Source organism: Dipteris shenzhenensis, chromosome 20, assembly GCF_047967505.1.
Source record: "Dipteris shenzhenensis isolate YYH24624 ecotype China chromosome 20, Dip_SZ_1.0, whole genome shotgun sequence".
Classification (NCBI taxonomy): Eukaryota; Viridiplantae; Streptophyta; class Polypodiopsida; order Gleicheniales; family Dipteridaceae; genus Dipteris; species Dipteris shenzhenensis.
In genome coordinates this window covers 6,940,114-6,956,841 of record NC_141615.1, presented here as the reverse complement: position 1 = coordinate 6,956,841, position 16,728 = coordinate 6,940,114, and the positions used below count along the sequence as shown (strand labels likewise).

Genomic DNA, 16,728 nt, shown 5'->3' with positions numbered 1-16,728 from the left:
AATGTAGGCATTAGCAATGTTATCAGTGATGTGCCTGCGCGGGACAAAGCCATATTGAGCAGGATGCAACCCATCATGTAAAAACCCCTTTAGCCGATCGACAACCATTTTGGTGGTGACTATGTAAATTACGGGCATAAGAGTGATAGGTCTCCAATCTGCCAAAGACTCACAAATTTGTTTTTTGGGAAGGAGCTTAACAAGACCTCTCTTCCATGTGTCTGGCATTTTCTGATTTTGCCACGCAGCATTCACCATATATAGCAATGAATGCTTCAAAATAGGCCAGTAGGCTAGAAAAAACTCTACTGTTAAACCATCCCATCCAAGGGATTTCCATCTGCCACATGATTTGATCGCATCTGACAGTTCCCTCTCAGTAAAAGGTTCCTCCAATTCCAAAGCTTTAGGAGGGGAAATGATAGGAGAAACATGTTGCAACAGTAAATTTCGTGCATGTAAAATCTGTTGCGAGAGAGGAGCTGCAGAGCCAAATTGCTGCGAGAAATGATGCACACAAAAGAAAGCAAGCTGTGACCGTGAGGTAGTCCATGATCCATCGAGCATAAGCACTCTGCAAATTTCTGTTTTGATTCTCTTCTGATGTAAACTTTTGAAAAATTCTTTGGAAGAGCAACCTTTATCTGTAAAGGCTCTTTGTCTTGCTCTAGTCTCCCATTTTGCCAGTTTCCTTTGATCATTTAGTTTAAGACAATGTCTGGCCTGGCATAGTGTTGTTTGCTCATGCAAGGACAAAGAACGGTGATGACTAAGTTCAGTGAGGTCTTGACAAGTAGATTTGGCCTGAGCAATGGTTTCCCTCAGAGTCTTCATGTAAGACTTGCCATAAACTCTAATCACCACTTGCAATTTAGAACTAAAAGTATCCCAGGCATCATCAACATTTAGATGGCTGCTAGAGGAAAGACAATGAGCTGCTTCCGTAACCATTGCCTTGAAATCAGCATGTTGCAAATAACTATTGTTGATGATGAGATGTCTCCTGTGTGGCAATCTATCATCTGGCATGTTATGAAAAGATAACCGTAACCATAGTGGTGCATGGTCTGAATGCACAAAGGCATAGTCAATCCACATTTTGCATGTGAACTCCCCATTTTGTTGGGGCGCAACACTATACCATCGATCCAGACGTGCCTGATAGGCTGAAAGAGCATTATGTTGAAAAGTGTAGCCCGGTGACAAAGGCTGCAATTCCTTCCAAAGGTCAACCAGATCCAGATGTAGAAGTAGTTGAGACCATGCATGCCTTTCAGAAGATAACATATGATCGTGTCTGGAGGTGTTGTCTCCCTGTTGTGGAGCATTATTGAAATCACCACATATGTAGGCATGATATCTCCACGGATATTGTTGCATGGCATCCCAAATTGCAGTTCTTTCTCTAGAGGACTGAGGTGCGTAAACTGAAGCAAATTCAAACACCTCTCCTCTAATAAAGCATTGGAGAACAAGCCATCTGCCTTTGTTGTCATTTAATGCAATGGCTGGTTGAAGCTCATGTTTGATCAGAAAGACAACCCCTGAGAAAGAGTGCTCCCCAGCATAAAAAATATCATATCCACAGTAGTGTCCTATCTTGCCTGCATACATATGTTGGTTGTGTTCTTGTAAAGCCACTATGTCAGGCTGAAATCTGTTGATGTACAGCCACACAGATTTCCATTTCCTACTGTCACACATGCCCTAGACATTGAGTGTGAAACATGTGATGTGAGCAGTCATATATACATGTATTTATAGTAATGTAACAACTATGTACAGCAGCAAAATTTATGAGGTCAGCCTTGCATTTCTATCTCAGGGTCGAGACCTCGCGCCTGAGAAGAAGTAGCCGCCTGAGAAGTAGACAGCAACGCAGCAACCTCTTCTTCAGGGAAGAGTGTTCTGCTGGCTGTTACTGCAGCCCATGTAATCCCAATTCCTGTGTTTATCTCTGGGGTATTCCCGCTAGAAGAGGCACCAGTCCAAGAGCGGGGGGGTGGAATTCTTCTAGCAGAAATAACTTTTCTTGGACTCTGCTAGCCATCAGTTGAAGGTTGCTGTCCTTTGGTCGAGGATTGAATGACAGGAGGTGAATGTGATGTGAGATTCCCATTGGGAGCCACTGGAGCTTTGCCTTTATCCTGACTCCCAGCAGGCTGTCTACTGCTTCTATTTTTGTTGACCACTGGAGTAGGAATATCTTTAGTGGGCATAGAAACTGACAAAGTGGCACGAGGCATTTTATGTGGATTCATTGGACACTGTGAAGCCATGTGTCCAAACTTTTTGCATTCAAAACAGGCCCCTGCAAATAAACCCCATTTGAGTTTATAAAAAGCACTTCCCATGTTCACATTATTCACCGTGACTGAATAAGAGTCCGCCGGTGTGGGATTGTCAGTATCCCAGAGAATGCAAAATTTGTCTGAGTTGCCATTTGGCCGTGGTGGGCAAACCACTTTACCTAAAGATGCTGCAATTTTAGGCAAAAGCGAGGCCATACATTGGGGGAAATCAACAACTTCAACCCAAACCGGGCATCTGTGTCGGATTAAAGCCTGAAAATCCCTTGTGGAAGACCATGGCAAGACATGCACCATTTGCTGCCCAAAAAAAAGAGGTGAATGTTCCAAAAGCATTTGTCTATGGATCTCATCCACCATGATGACCTCAAAAAAGCCCCTGGCTGCATAGTGTACTTTACGAACAAAAGAGCCAACCAATGTGCGTGTCAGCCAGTTGCCTATCTCTGCAGCAGGGGGCATCCGGCCTGGAAAAAATAAAATGACTGCATTCTTGGCATATTCCCTGACTGGATCGACAATTTCATCGACCTCAACCATGAGGCCGACTGAAGGAACCGAGTCTTTCCACTCTTTTCGCGTATCTGCAAATCCTTCATGTATTACATCATATACCAGTTGAGCCTCAAGAGTCTCATGCATCGGGTCATTCTGACCCTCAACCTGCTTTTGCTTCTTGCAGGGAGCCGAACGCTCCTTTTGAAATGTTTTTTCATATGAATACTCTGCCATGACTTTGCAAGAAAGGGAGCTTGAGAATGAAAGTACCTGTAAAAGAGTAGTGAAAGCCAAAAAAACCAGTCCCAAAGAAATATTCACAGGACATCCACCAGCGAAGATAAAGAAGAGTATAGTTGGGGAGGAGATATCAGAGGAAATTGTAAAAGTTAGGCTGGAACACTAGACTGGTAGAGAAGACAGCGGGGCCCAAAAGACTTTAAGAATTTGTACGACAGGAAGTACAAGAACTGTATGGATGGAACTGTACGGAGGGGACCAGCGTACGGAAAAATAACTGTAAGAAAAAGGTACGGGCTGTGTACGTGAAATTGCAGAGGGAAACCAGTAGTGACGCAGATGTACTGAAACGTACAAGCGTACAAATGCTGTACGACTACCGTACAGATGTACGGACGGGGCTGCACAAGGTAATTGAGGAGGATGAAAGAGACAAAGCGGCGTAGACCTCACGTGGATCAGACGAAACACCTAGGGAAACGTGAAAAAGTTACAGGCCTGTAGGAAAGCGCTGCGAGCAGGGTAGAGCCTGTACGGAAACGGCCATACGTTCTGTACAGGTAGCCATATAGGTGGTACGGGATGCCGCAGAAGGTACGACGAGCACTGGATCTTGGTAAGTTCCGCAGCTCTCCTTCGACACACCTCCACTCACCCCACCCACCCACACACACACCTCCAAAAAATACTCGGGCTGATTTGTCCATGATTATGCATGCTCTTACTACATATGGCTTGCCTGCTGGCCTTCGGGTCAATTTTCAAAAGGCAACTCTTTGAGGGTAGAGAATATTTTTTGGTCTAAAGTTTTCCACCCCCCTTTAACCATACAAGAACCCCGACGTTCTTATGTTCTCTCCTTCAAAGGCATTTCATCTGTGGCGGATGTACTTCGGGATGATGGCACAATCTTATCTTTTTCTATGGCTGCTCGCAAATATGGCTTGGGAGCTCATTATCGCCCTTTATGGCATCGAATATCAGCAATGCTCCAACCGTACTTGCCGGTACCCCATTTGGAACTTCAGAATCGGCTTGAGGATTGGATCTTACGCTCTCCTTCCTTATATGCCCGTCCTCTGAAGCTCTCACATATCACAGTGTCATCACTGTATAAAGTGTTATTACCTCCGCCTTGGATTTCCCACAAAGCAAATACTGTTTGGCATATAGATCGCCCAATGAAGTGGTGGAGAAAAAGGCTGCGTCTCCTTTGGCATTACAAAGTCCCTCTACGACAACAGCTTTTCCTATGGCGAGTTCTTCTTGGCATTTTTCCATCCGGACATGTGTGTGTGTGTGTGCGCGCCCGTGTGTGAGAGGTGGTGGTGTGTGTGAGAGAGAGAGAGAAGAGAAGAGGACCTGCAGCCCTTGCTCCAGCCCTCCCATCAGCTCTTTAGCCTCCTCAGACAAGCCCATCTGCCTCAATTACCTATTGCTCTAAATCAGCGACCCAAAACAGCTGTTTGGCATCATAAATCCCTGCCGTACAGGCCTGCCATAGTTCCGTACAATTCCGTACAGCTGTACGGACCTGTACGGACATTTTCGCCTTGTTTAGGCTGCTGCTGCCGGCTCCTTTCTTGCTCCTGGATTGCTGTTGTACCGGGTTTGCTTACGGGCTGCTTCTAAACGCTGGTTCTGAGGGTTCTCTCTTCCTCCTTTCTCTCCTTTTTGGTTCCTGGGTCTTGTGTACCCTTTCCATCGCCAGAACTCCTCTTTTTTCTCTGATTTCTAGTTCATCTTGGACCTTTTTCTGGTTTTTTCTCTTTTCCTTCTCCAGAACTTGTCTTTTCTTCTCTCTAAATCCCTAAATATCTCTTTCCTCTTCTTCTCCTTGCAAATACACTATTTCTTTCTTCTTTGTGGGCTATTTTTTCGGGACTGTTTTTTCTTTTTTATCACTTTACCGTACCCCTTTTTGGGTTCCATCTTCTTCAGAAGACATGGCTGAATACTCCTATGAAAAAACTTTTCAAAAGGATCGATCGGCTCAATGCAAAAAGCAAAAGCAGGCTGAGGGTCAGCATGACCCCGTGCATGATTCTGTCGAAGCACAACTGGTCTATGATGTCATGCACGAAGAATTTGCAGACACAAGGAAAGAGTGGAAAGACTATGTTCCATCAGTTGGTCTCATGGTTGAAGTGGATGAAATTGTGGATCCAGTTAGAGAATATGCCAAAAATGCAGTCATTTTATTTTTCCCAGGTCGGATGCCACCTGTTGCAGAGGTAGGCAGCTGGCTAACCCGAACACTGGCTGGCTTGTTTGTTCGTAAGGTACACTATGCAGCCAGAGGATTTTTTGAGGTCATTATGGTAGATGAGGTTCGCAGGCAAATGCTTTTGGAACATTCACCACTCTTTTTTGGGCAGCAAATGGTGCACATTTTGCCATGGTCCCCCACAAGGGATTATTAGGCTCTGATTCAACATCGATGTCTGGTCTGAGTTGAAGTTGTAGACTTCCAGCAATGCATGGCTTCACTCTTGCCTAAAATTGCAGCAACTTTAAGCAAAGTGGTTTGCCCACCGCGGCCTAACGGCAACTCTAATCGATTTTGTATTCTCTGGGATACTGATAATCCCACACTGGAGTCTTATTTAGTCACGGTGAACAATGTTGACATGGGAAGTGCATTTTATAAATTGAAATGGGGATTATTTACAGGGGCTTGTTTTGAATGTAAAAAATTTGGGCACATGGCTTCGCAGTGTCCAATGAGTCAGCATAAAATGCCTCCTACTACTTTGCTTGCTCAAATGCCCAATAAGGATGCTCTTGCCTCTATTGGGAATAAAAATAAAGATAATAGACAGCTTTTTGTGAATCAGGATAAAGGCAAAGCCCCAATTGCTTCAAATGGGAATGCCTCTTCCCCTTTACTTCCTGCTATTCAACCTTCAGCAAAAGGACCAAAACTCCAATTGATGGATGGCAAAGTCCAAGAAAAGTTCTCTGTTTGACGACCTCCACCCCCTCGCACTTGGAATGATGCATCTTCTAGTGATAATTCTCCAGAGGTCAACTCAGGAATTGGAATCACATGGGCTGCAGTGACAGCTAGTAGAACCCTCTTCCCTGAAGAAGAGGTTGTTGACATAGTTGCCAGCCGAAACGGAAGAAACGGAGTTTCTAGCTCCCGCCGAAACGGAAACGGAAACGGAAGAAACGGCAATAGGATACAATTTATGTATAAAAATTTATTTTTTATACGTAATATAATTATCAATAGAGTGCAAATCATACATAAAACAATTATCTATACTTGAAGCATCATGCATGCTTCTATGATTCTAAATTCCTATGATGATTGATCCATCTCGTATCATCTATTATCCATGAATGATGCTTCAACAATGAACATGTGTCATGAACTAAGTTCTAAGTTCCAAGTTCCAAGTTTCAAGTTCTAACAAGTTTGAACTTATCACAATCCAATGTTTGAAAGGGAGGATGGAGAGGTGAGAGGGAGGATGGAGAGGTGAGAAAGGATGGAGAGGTAGATGGAGGATGGGGAGGTGAAAGAGGATGGAGAGGTAGAAGGAGTCGGAGGAGGAGAATGAGAGGTAGAAGGAGGATGGAGAGGTAAGAGAGGAGAGGTAGTGGAGGGATGGAGAGCAAGCTAAGGATGGAGAGCAACTACCAGCCTATAGGATGGAGAGGATGGAGAGCAGGCTGCAGCCTGTAGGGTGGAGAGCAACCTGCTGAATGAAGGGATGGAGAGGAGAGCAAGCTACGGGTGCCAAGGCCCAGGAATCAAAGATGGAGAGGCTGGAGAGCAGCAGGATGGAGAGCAGCAGCACAAGAGGTGGTGGAAACGACGACATGAGGCGACAAATCGGTGGGTGAAGCTTAAACTTTTGGAAGTTCAACTGTAGAAAAGTTGCAAAACCATATAAAGATACAACATGCGTACGGCGCGAAAGATCCCTCTCATTATTCTGAGTGAAGAAGGAATCTTCAGCATAAGCTTCTGCAATCAGCGACCTTTGTCCATGTATCTCTAGCTCATGCAATGCACCTGTAGCTACTAAGTGATCCATGTATTAAAGCATCAGATGAGTAGCTATCACATGTAACAAAGTACTAAGCGGGCAGCCTTGATGTATTGAACAAGAGAGAGTCCATTGATCACTAAGATCACGAGATAGATTGCCCAGCTACGACCATTAATAATATGCTGCGTTTTTTCCCACGATTGCACGGTCTATGAGATGAAATCCCATTGTGCCATATCAAATGCTTTGGCAATATCTACTTGCAATAAGCGAACATCCTGCTCCGTGTACTTTGCATATTCAATTCCCACATAAGCGTCAGCAATATTATCCGTGATATGTCCATGGGGAATGGACCCATACCGGGAAAGGTGTAAACCCTCTTGCAAGAGACGTTTGATATGACTCACTATCATCTTAGCGACCAGCATGTAAATGTCAGGCATGAGTGTGATGGGCCTCCAATCTGCAAATAACTCACACAAATGCTTCTTAGGGAATAATTTTAATCAACACTGTTGTCCAACAATGGCATTTGTTGGGTTTCCCAAGCATGATTAATCATATAAAAGTGTAGGCCAAATGGCATCCCAATATTGCATGAAGAACTTCATAGTAAGACCGTCCCAACACGAGCTATTGCCCTGCAGGTTGAGGAGATGCTACCTCCCTTGCTGCTTGGCTGAGCCGAAAATCTTGGTGGTGACCAAAAGAGTCTGGAGGAGCCTTTCACAGATGAGGAGCTTTGGGAAGCTCTCAAGGCTCTCCTGACCCAAAGTGTCCTGGCGAGGATGGCTTGCCTCTGGCCTTCTTCCGAACCTTCTGGGAGATCATCTCCACCCCTGTCCGCCTAGCCTACCAGGAGATCTTCAACACGGGCCCCCTTTCTCATTCCCTGAGCAGGGGGTGGATTTGTTTGATCCCGAAAGGGGGAGATAGGTCAAACCTCTGGCAGTGGAGACCGATTACTTTGTATGATACTACATACAAGATCCTCGCCAAGGTCTTGAGTTTGCGGTTGCGGCCCCATCTTACTGCAATCATCCACGACACATAGACTGGCTTCGTTCAGGAGCGCAGCATCCTGGACAACATCTTTACGTTCTGGGAGGCAGTGGATTGGTCGAGGGAGGAGTCACAGCCGTTGGCCGTCCTTCTCTTGGATTTTGAGAAGGCTTACGACAAGGTGGAGTGGTCTTTCCTCAGATAGATGGATCAGAGGAGTTTCTGCGCTTTATGCGGGGAGCTCTCGTCGAATGCTTATCGGTAGACACACGAGCGAGGCCTTTCCTCTCTCTCGTTCGGTTTGCCAAGGCTGCCCCTCGCTCGTATGGGAGGTAGTAGCCAGTATCACGGGGTGGAACACTTGGGTTGCTCGTTGCAGTCTAGTGATGGGTGAGCATCCACTAGTTCCACCCTCGGCTACCTTGGTCGCCATCTGGCAAGATATCATCTACACCCTCCACTCCCCCTGGGAGCGTGGGACTCCAGGCTCTAGGGCAACTAACGCGACGCGCGCTCGATTCTACAAGGCTTGGCTTGCAGGAGTTTTCTACATATTCACTCCGCGAGGGATTCGCTGGTTGTATATTCCCCACCTGGTTGTTAGCCCCTATACCAGAGATCACCTAGGCAATGAGCTGAGTTTCTCTCGAACAAGCCGGTTTTTTCTTCTTTCAGCCTTTTTCCAGTTTTTCCATACTCAGCACCTTCGGGGCTGCTGTTTTGTATGAAGTCTTTCAAGGATTAATAGAAGGTTCCTTTCTTTGCCCAAAAAAAAAAAAAAAAGACCGTCCCAACACGGAAATTTCAATTTGCCACATGGCGTCTTTCAATTCATTATCCTTGAAGGGAGCTTCAACTTGCATAGCCCGATGAGGAGACAGAATTGGACTAACATGTTGGAGAAGTTCATGATCTACTAACATTGTAGCACGTGAAGGAGAAACAACACTCCCAAACTACTTAGCATAATGGTTAGCACATGCCTGAGCAAGTTGTACCCAAGAATGTGTCGAAGTACCATCCAAACTTTTATCCCGACAAATATTTTCACTTTGCCTCTTCTAGTGCAAGTCTTTAGAAAGATCCTTGGAGGAGCGGCCCTTAGCAGTGAAATTCCTCTTCTCAACCTTCCTACGGTCATTACATTGTAAGAAATGTCTAGCCTAACACAAGCAAGTATCCTTAGCATGAGATGAATCTCGGAAGTAGCTGATTTCTATCAAGCCCTGACAGATACTTTTAGCCTTGTCAACATCCTTCCTAGGAGTAAGCATGCAATTCTTGCCATATTCACAGATTACATGCTGCATATGGGTGACAAAGGGTCAACATCAAAGTGGCAGTGTGCCCAAAGAGGAGCAATGGCATCCTGCACCCTATTTGAGTATGTCTGATGCAGCAAATAACTATTATTTATAAGAAGAAACCTTTAATAAGAAATCTTTAATCCCGCAGGCTGTCATTCTGCACTTCATAAAAAGATAGTTATAACCAAAGTGGATCATGGTCTGAATGCGGGAATGCATAATCAGCCCACATACCACAAGTAGATGCATATATCAGTGTACATTAAGCATATACCAACGATCCAAATGAGTATGATAGGCTGACCACGCATTATGTTGAGAAGTAAAACCAGGAGTTAGAGCCGGTGTCTCCTTTTCCAAAGCTCAACAAGACAAAAGTGAGGAGACGTTGAGTCCAGTGCACACGTACGACCAGACGTATTATCTCCTGGCTACAAAGTATTATTGAACCAAGGATATTGCTGCATAGCTTGCCAGAGGTAGAAGGCGGTATAAACAGTGCACACAGCGAACACAACACAGCAGAGAATCAAAAGAGAGAGATTTGCAGGCTTTACACCAAGGAAAAGCAGGAATTATGGACAGGATAAGAGGCCAGCAGAAAAGCAAGAGAAACAAGCGCCCACAAACACACAGACACAGTCTCGGACGCACACACACACACTAGGCTGCGGCATGAGCAGAGATGGAGCAGATGAACATGCAAGAGGGTGAAACAGCCCAAGGAGAACTCACCTTGATGAAGAAGCACAAAGGAGGGCTGCATGCAGGTGATAGGTGGCCGAAGGAAGGTCGCGCAGCAGGTCACAACAAGGGTAGCAGGTCACAACAGAGTAGGAAGACCAGAGAGTCACAACTATCAAGAATTTTGATATGTGGCTTTTTACATTGGAGCCGTGTGCTCAAGGGGACCCCAACCTTGAGTCACCTAGCCACTCCACAGAAACCTCAACCCAAAAGGTGGATCCAGGGTACCGGAGGTCTCAATATGCCTTGACATTTGGGTGCCCATTTTACTCATGGGATTAGCCCTTACACATATCGCCACATGTCGTCTCCTCATGCACTCACTCATGAGCCCGTCGATCATGAGTTGGGTTCTGATTGCCGTCGAATTCTTCCTCACGTGCTTCCTTTGTGATTCATGGGTTCAATTTGTCATTCAGCTTTCCCTGTAGAATCTGCTTGTTGCATGTTGATTAACATCCGGCACTTCCTTTTGAATTCGTGAACATTATCTTTGGAGGACTTATGGTATCACATTTTTATTTTATGTAATATTTTAGACTTTACGAGGGAGAGGCCTTTCACGAGACCATATTATCCCTTTAAATGAATCCTTTCAATTAATTTTTCCACGTGTTCAATTGTGTCCACGGGTTCTACCCATATGCTCCATGTTGCAAGCCAATCTCGCCACATGTCGTGGGGCAATTCGGTGGCCGATTCTGTCCTGCGCGCCAGACTGCGTGGAGTCGGCAATCTGTTTGCTGGGTCCCACGAGCTCCTGGGGCTTTAACACACTATTGGGCTATTCTCTACATGTACAGTATTCAATGTGCCATCTTTGAGCAGCTCCTCTAGTTGCTCAGGACCTTTTGTCGCCGAACACGCCTTGCTGCTCCTTTGAGGGCCTTCTATACCCAATCTCGCCGAATCAGTCTATTGCTGCAGAGTTTCTATTAGCTGCTTTCTGCCGCGACATTCGATTGGCTGGTGAGTAAGCCTCTGTCGCCAGCAAACTATGAGTCAGGCTCCGCGCCAGTTGCTCCCTGCAGCTCTAGGCTTTTGGCAGTTCTTGCTGCCGCTCCTAGGTCAATGTGCCCCATGACTGCTGCTTGCTATGTTACCAGCTCGTAGTTGGCTTTCATTGCTCCACATGTTTGTGTTGTTCTCTGCCATGCTCTTTGAGTTGACGTGCCATGAGTTTTTATGAAGTGCTTGAAAGGACCCAATCCTCTACTACCACGTGACAGACGCTCTATGCATCAAGCTCACGGATAGCTAGAGGTTGGTTCTAATACCATGTCAAGAATTTTCACGTGTGGCTTTTGAATTGGAGCCGTGTGCTCAAGGGCCCCAACCTTGAGTCACCTAGCCACTCCATGGAGCCCTCTCCCCAAAATGTGGGTCCGGGGTATTGGAGGTCTCCTCCATCCAAGGCTTATATGTCTTGACATTTGGGCACCCATTTTACTTATGGGATTAGCCCTTGCACATATGGCAGCCACATGTCATCTCCTCATTCACTCACTCATGATTGCACACATTTCAACAACAACAGGGTAGTAGGTCACAACAGGGGCAGGAAGCCCCACAACCAGCCAATGGACCAGCCCGGTAGCGTAGCCCAACAGGCAGCCCTAGGCAAGCTTGCGACATAGCACCTTGTTCTCTCACTCATACACCACACACTTTTTTTTTTTAAAGCCACTCATACACCACACACACACACACACACACTTTTTTCTTTTCTTTTCGTAAGAAGCAGTCTTCATTAGAAAAAATCTACATTCATAGCTCTCTCATTAGAAAAAATATACATTCTTTTGAGAAAGCTTACTAATGAAGACTGCTCCTTACTACTCTTGGTTGCCTATGGCCCTCTCTGTACTGATGTATAAGCAGGTGTCTTTTGTCCCATAGACCTTTATTAGGTCTCCAGTGGACATTAATAAACTTTCTTTCTTTCTTTCTCATCATAAGGTTCCTGCAATGCCAAGGGTGGCGTGAAGACCTTCGACCAATGAAAGCTCGCAGCACGCAAGGAGTTTCTTGCAAGAGTATCCCTGCCAAACCGCTTAAGGTGAAGTATGCTAATTAAGGTGGGAAAGTATGTGCTTCCAATCAAAAAGCAAGCATGTGACAAAACGGCATCCCTTTACTTTGCCATCAATGTGACCCAGTAGAAAGTCCCATTGTGAAGGCTACCAGTGACCAAAGGGAATGGAAGATAAATGCATAATCAAGTGTCGTATCGCAGAAATCATGGCTGGTCACCCTGCATGAATTGAAGCATCATTTTCCCTTTGTGAGCAAGACTATGCATGTGAATGTTGAGAATATTCAGTCCCCCATGCATTTTGGAAGAGCAAAGTTGATCCACTGAAAGTAGCCTAAGGGCTTTCCACGCACGCGTGTGCACACACACAAATACACATAGTGGTAAGAGACGTGACATAAGAGGTGTGTAAGGTATGAGACTCCAAAGAGTCTTGACTTTTCGAGGCGTAAGAGGCATTAGATATTTTTATATTTTCACTAGGAAGGGGAGTAGACTTAAAAACTATCATCGATTCAGCACACAAAAACATGCACTCATAGGCAAGGAAACAATGATTCAATAAACATCATATTGATAACCAGTTACCATCATTGATCAATCATCAACCTACATAATAGAGCCTAGGTGCTAGCAACCAAGATTCAAGCCAAATAGAAAATAGTTAAAACTAAAAAAAGTAGAAATTAAAAATTTTACAAAGAGGGACATTCTGAAGAAAATATATGCCTGAGGAAACTGTTGACCCATCCTAGAATGCAGTCTCTGTGTCCAAATGGTCCATAATACCCAAAAGCGAGTCCAGTGAAAGAAAAGGAGTAATGGAGACATCTGAGATGAGAGGCATCCACACACACAAGCACACGCACGCGCGTGCGCGCACACACACACACACACACGTATGGAAAACACTTGAACCTTTTGTTTTTTCAAGCTGGAAAATGATATAGTGGGCAAACCACATAAAAACTGCAAGCATTCAGCACTGCAATCTCAAGGACACATTACAAGTCAAACTGAGCAGAACACCATACGCTTAAGACAACCCATGCATTGAATTTACGACCTTCACCTCATCAACATCCACAGCTCTTAATGTCTATGCCCATAGAGGTTACCAATAGGAAAGAGCAATATGCCAATTCAATGTACTGTACTCACAATGTAACCAGGGCCACGAAACTCAAGACCAGGACGGCTTTCATGAAACACATCTATGCACTCTACAGCTGCATCAATGTCTTCTTTTGTAACTCGTAACCCCAACCAGTCTCTTAGTCCAGATTTCCAAGTTCTCATCCACTTGTTGTTAGCCAACCATTCAGGGGTGATGCTGTTGAATGTCTGCAAAACATTGTCCAAAGATACAAAAACCAGTTAGCAGGGCCCACTTCTAGACACAAATCTCCCTCCATGCTCATCAAAAACATCCCTGACTACTGTGGAGACGTTTTCATATAGAAACCACGGAGGTTACAACAGATCCCTGACGCCATGGATAGTGACTTACATTTAAGCACACACAAGATGATGTTAAACAGTCAAGAAGAATATCCTCCTTCAAGATCCTTATGTGCAATAGCAACAAAGAAAATTGACGAAGTACCTCAGCGCAATCAAGTGATTCTCAATGGAGGACTATGTAACAAGCAAGCCGTGAAAAAAATGAGTAAACTTGCATGTAGGGCACCAAATAAAGACAAAATTATCTCTCAGATTGTAGCTCAATCCAGACATGTGCAAAAAGTGATTTCTAGCCTCAAACCTCTCTATTAATGCTACTTGGAAAACGAAAATTCTAATGATTGTTTTCATCAGGTTCCCTGGTCTTCCCTCAGTCTATCACCGGCTTCTTTCAGTTATTGGCGAGAGATTTGGTGTGGTGGCAGAGATCCCCCCCTCTCCCTGGCGAGCCCTCTTCGGCTGCTGAGGCGGTCACGATGAACGGGGTACCCAAGGTTAGGGTCATTGTCCAGGACCCCAGTATTTCAGATGATCACATCATGCTACAGCGACCCGATGGGTCTTTCTTCCGCCAGAGATTTGAGGTTGCAAGTCGGCATGACCAGTACAGGATTTGCAGATCCTCGGGGCACTTCGCCAAAGATTGCCCAAAGAAGAAAAAGAGGCCCACAAAGCAACCAGCTCGTACTCGCTTACGACAGAGAGTTGGAGCAAGACCGACCGCTCCACAAACACGGCCTCAGACACGGGCTCCCCCCTCTCCTAGGGCTACTCGAGTCCCTTCGGCACCCCGCCCCACCTCTGGCCCACGGTGGGTTCCGGTCGCGGCTAGGCCCTCTACTTTAGTTCACTCCTCCACCTCTTTGGAGGCTACCCCCTTGGAGCCTCAGGAGGAGACTACTGTTCAGGAGCCTTGTTCGACTCCACCCTTGGATCAGGCTGTACCTTCCTCAGCAGCGCAGGTAGTTGGCACCTCGTCTGCACCACTTGTTGATCAGGATCAAGTACAGGTGCCTCCCTCTTTGGACAGAGGGAAGGGGGTTCTACATTCTCTTCCTGCTTCGGTAGGAATCCTTCGTACCCCCGGACTGGCTCAGCGGAACTCTTTTTCCGCTTTGGAGGACCTTTCTAGCCTCCCAGATGATGATTTTGTACCCTCTACTTTTGGAGAGCCAGTTATCGGCATCCCTTTTGAGAGATCCTTCCCTCTCTCACCAGTGGATTTTTCTCCCCTCGGACCTCGTGTGTATGGCAGGAGGTCTGCTCTGGTAGAGGCTTCTGTTTCCGCCACCAGGTCGGGTAAGATATTCCAACCCACTTCCTCCCGCCGATGAGGATAGCCAGTTGGAATATACAGGGATTGGGCGGAATCCCTCATCGCCATCGCAGACAGCTGATCAGGAATCAGCTCCATCCAGGTGTTTCAGGTGGTTCCATAGACATTCTTTTTCTTCAGGAACACAAACTGGATTTCAGAGATTGCTCCAAGTCAGGTAAGCTGCTTTCAGGCCGGACTTTTTGGCTTCCTGCCTTGGGAACCAGAGGAGGTACATGCATTTCAGTTTTAGACTCTATTCTCCCTCTGGTCATTGGACACGGTACCATAACCCCCTCCAGGGCCCAGTGGGTTTTACTTCTGATTGACGGACGTAAGGTTGGTTTCCTTAACCTTTATGCTCCGAACAACAGAGGGGACCGTGTTTTGTTTTGGAAAGAGTTGCTCTCGTGGGCTGACATTGCGGATTCATGGATTATTGGAGGTGACTTCAACATGGTTGAGACACCTTCTGATAAGAAAGGAGGTAGAGAAGGTGGTATCCACTCCCTCGAGAGAGCAGCCTGGGATGCCTTTTTGTTCATATTTAGTGGCAGAGATGTTTGGTCAGATGATGCATTTCTTGTTCAATCTCAGTCACTTTTGTTTTCATGGTCAAACCATAGGGTGCAGATGCCTATCCATGCTTGGATTGACAGATTCTATGTGGATGAGGGGGGACAGTTTGCATTGCACCCGGTGTTTCCACTTCAGACCATTTTCCGATAATTTTGTCCATTTCAGAGCCTCATCTGAGAGGACGGTCTCACAGTATCAGGATCCCAGACGCCTTATACACGGATGAGACTCTCATAGAGGCAGTGTTGAAGATCTAGGTTTCTCATATGCAGGGGGGGTGGCCGGTCCTTCACATGTGGCCACAGCACTTGACAGTATCAGCGACTTCTATCACTCAGTTGCTAGTGCTCGACGAGATGAGGTACTCAGGCGAGAGTTCGGTATCCGCCGGCAATTGGCAGCCCTTCAAAGGGAGGAGCAGAAACGACCATCAGATGCTTGGATACAGGAGCACCTTGCTGCCGCAAGGGCTCACTTGCAGACCTTGCTTGATCAGAGAGCAGAGTATGCCTTCCATGCACGGGAGTCCTTTTGGATACAGATGGGAGGGAGAGTCAATAATCATTTTTTCTCTACACTTGGCCCCAGACATAGTAGAGAGAGTGTCAAGCAGCTTATTGACTCTGACGGTGTTTTGCAGTCCCATCCGGAAACCGTCATGCATTTAGCGATAGATTTTTATACCTCCCTTCTTTCCGCAGATCCGAACTCACAGGCCAGAGAGGCAGCTAGAGGGGAAGTTTGGCAGAGTTTACCTGTGTTGGTCACCCCAGAGATGTTATGTTCACTTGATGCACGCTTTACCAACATAGAATTCAAGGCTGCTCTTTCTACCCTTCATAAGGGCAAATGCCCTGGTTCCGATGGTCTTACTCCTTTTTTTATAGCCATTTGGGATATGATAGGTGATCATATTACTTCAGCCCTGCAGGGCATTTGGGACTCGGGTGAGATGCCTAACTCATTGACCGAGGGACTCATTCACCTTATCCCGAAAGGTGGCAACAGGAATTTTGTATCCCATTGGAGACCCATCACTCTTTTGAGCACTCTTTACAAAATCCTTGCCAAGGCGATCAGCATCCGACTACAGCCCCTTCTTCCAGACCTGATCCATGATACTCACACAGGCTTTGTGCATGGCAGGAGCATTTTTTATAATATCTTTTCCTTTTGGGAAGCCACAGAGTGGGCTATGCAGAGTGGGCAGAGGCTAGCAGTTTTA

The 16,728-nt window shown here is 45.9% G+C and overlaps 1 protein-coding gene across 4 annotated transcripts in view; it reads right to left on the bottom strand.

Annotated features, from left to right (window-relative positions):
* The window catches only part of EMB2458 (FtsH extracellular protease family), a 190,587-nt gene that overhangs the window by 43,824 nt on the left and 130,035 nt on the right, over positions 1–16,728 (bottom strand). For all 4 annotated transcript variants that reach the window (XR_015542871.1, XR_015542870.1, XR_015542872.1 and 1 more), the window contains exon 13: positions 13,307–13,489. Coding sequence is in view for 1 of the 4 variants with exons in the window: in XM_087391371.1 (XP_087247497.1) it covers positions 13,307–13,489 (183 nt within the window). In the remaining 3 variants the exon portion in view is untranslated. The remainder of the gene's footprint in view (positions 1–13,306; positions 13,490–16,728) is intronic.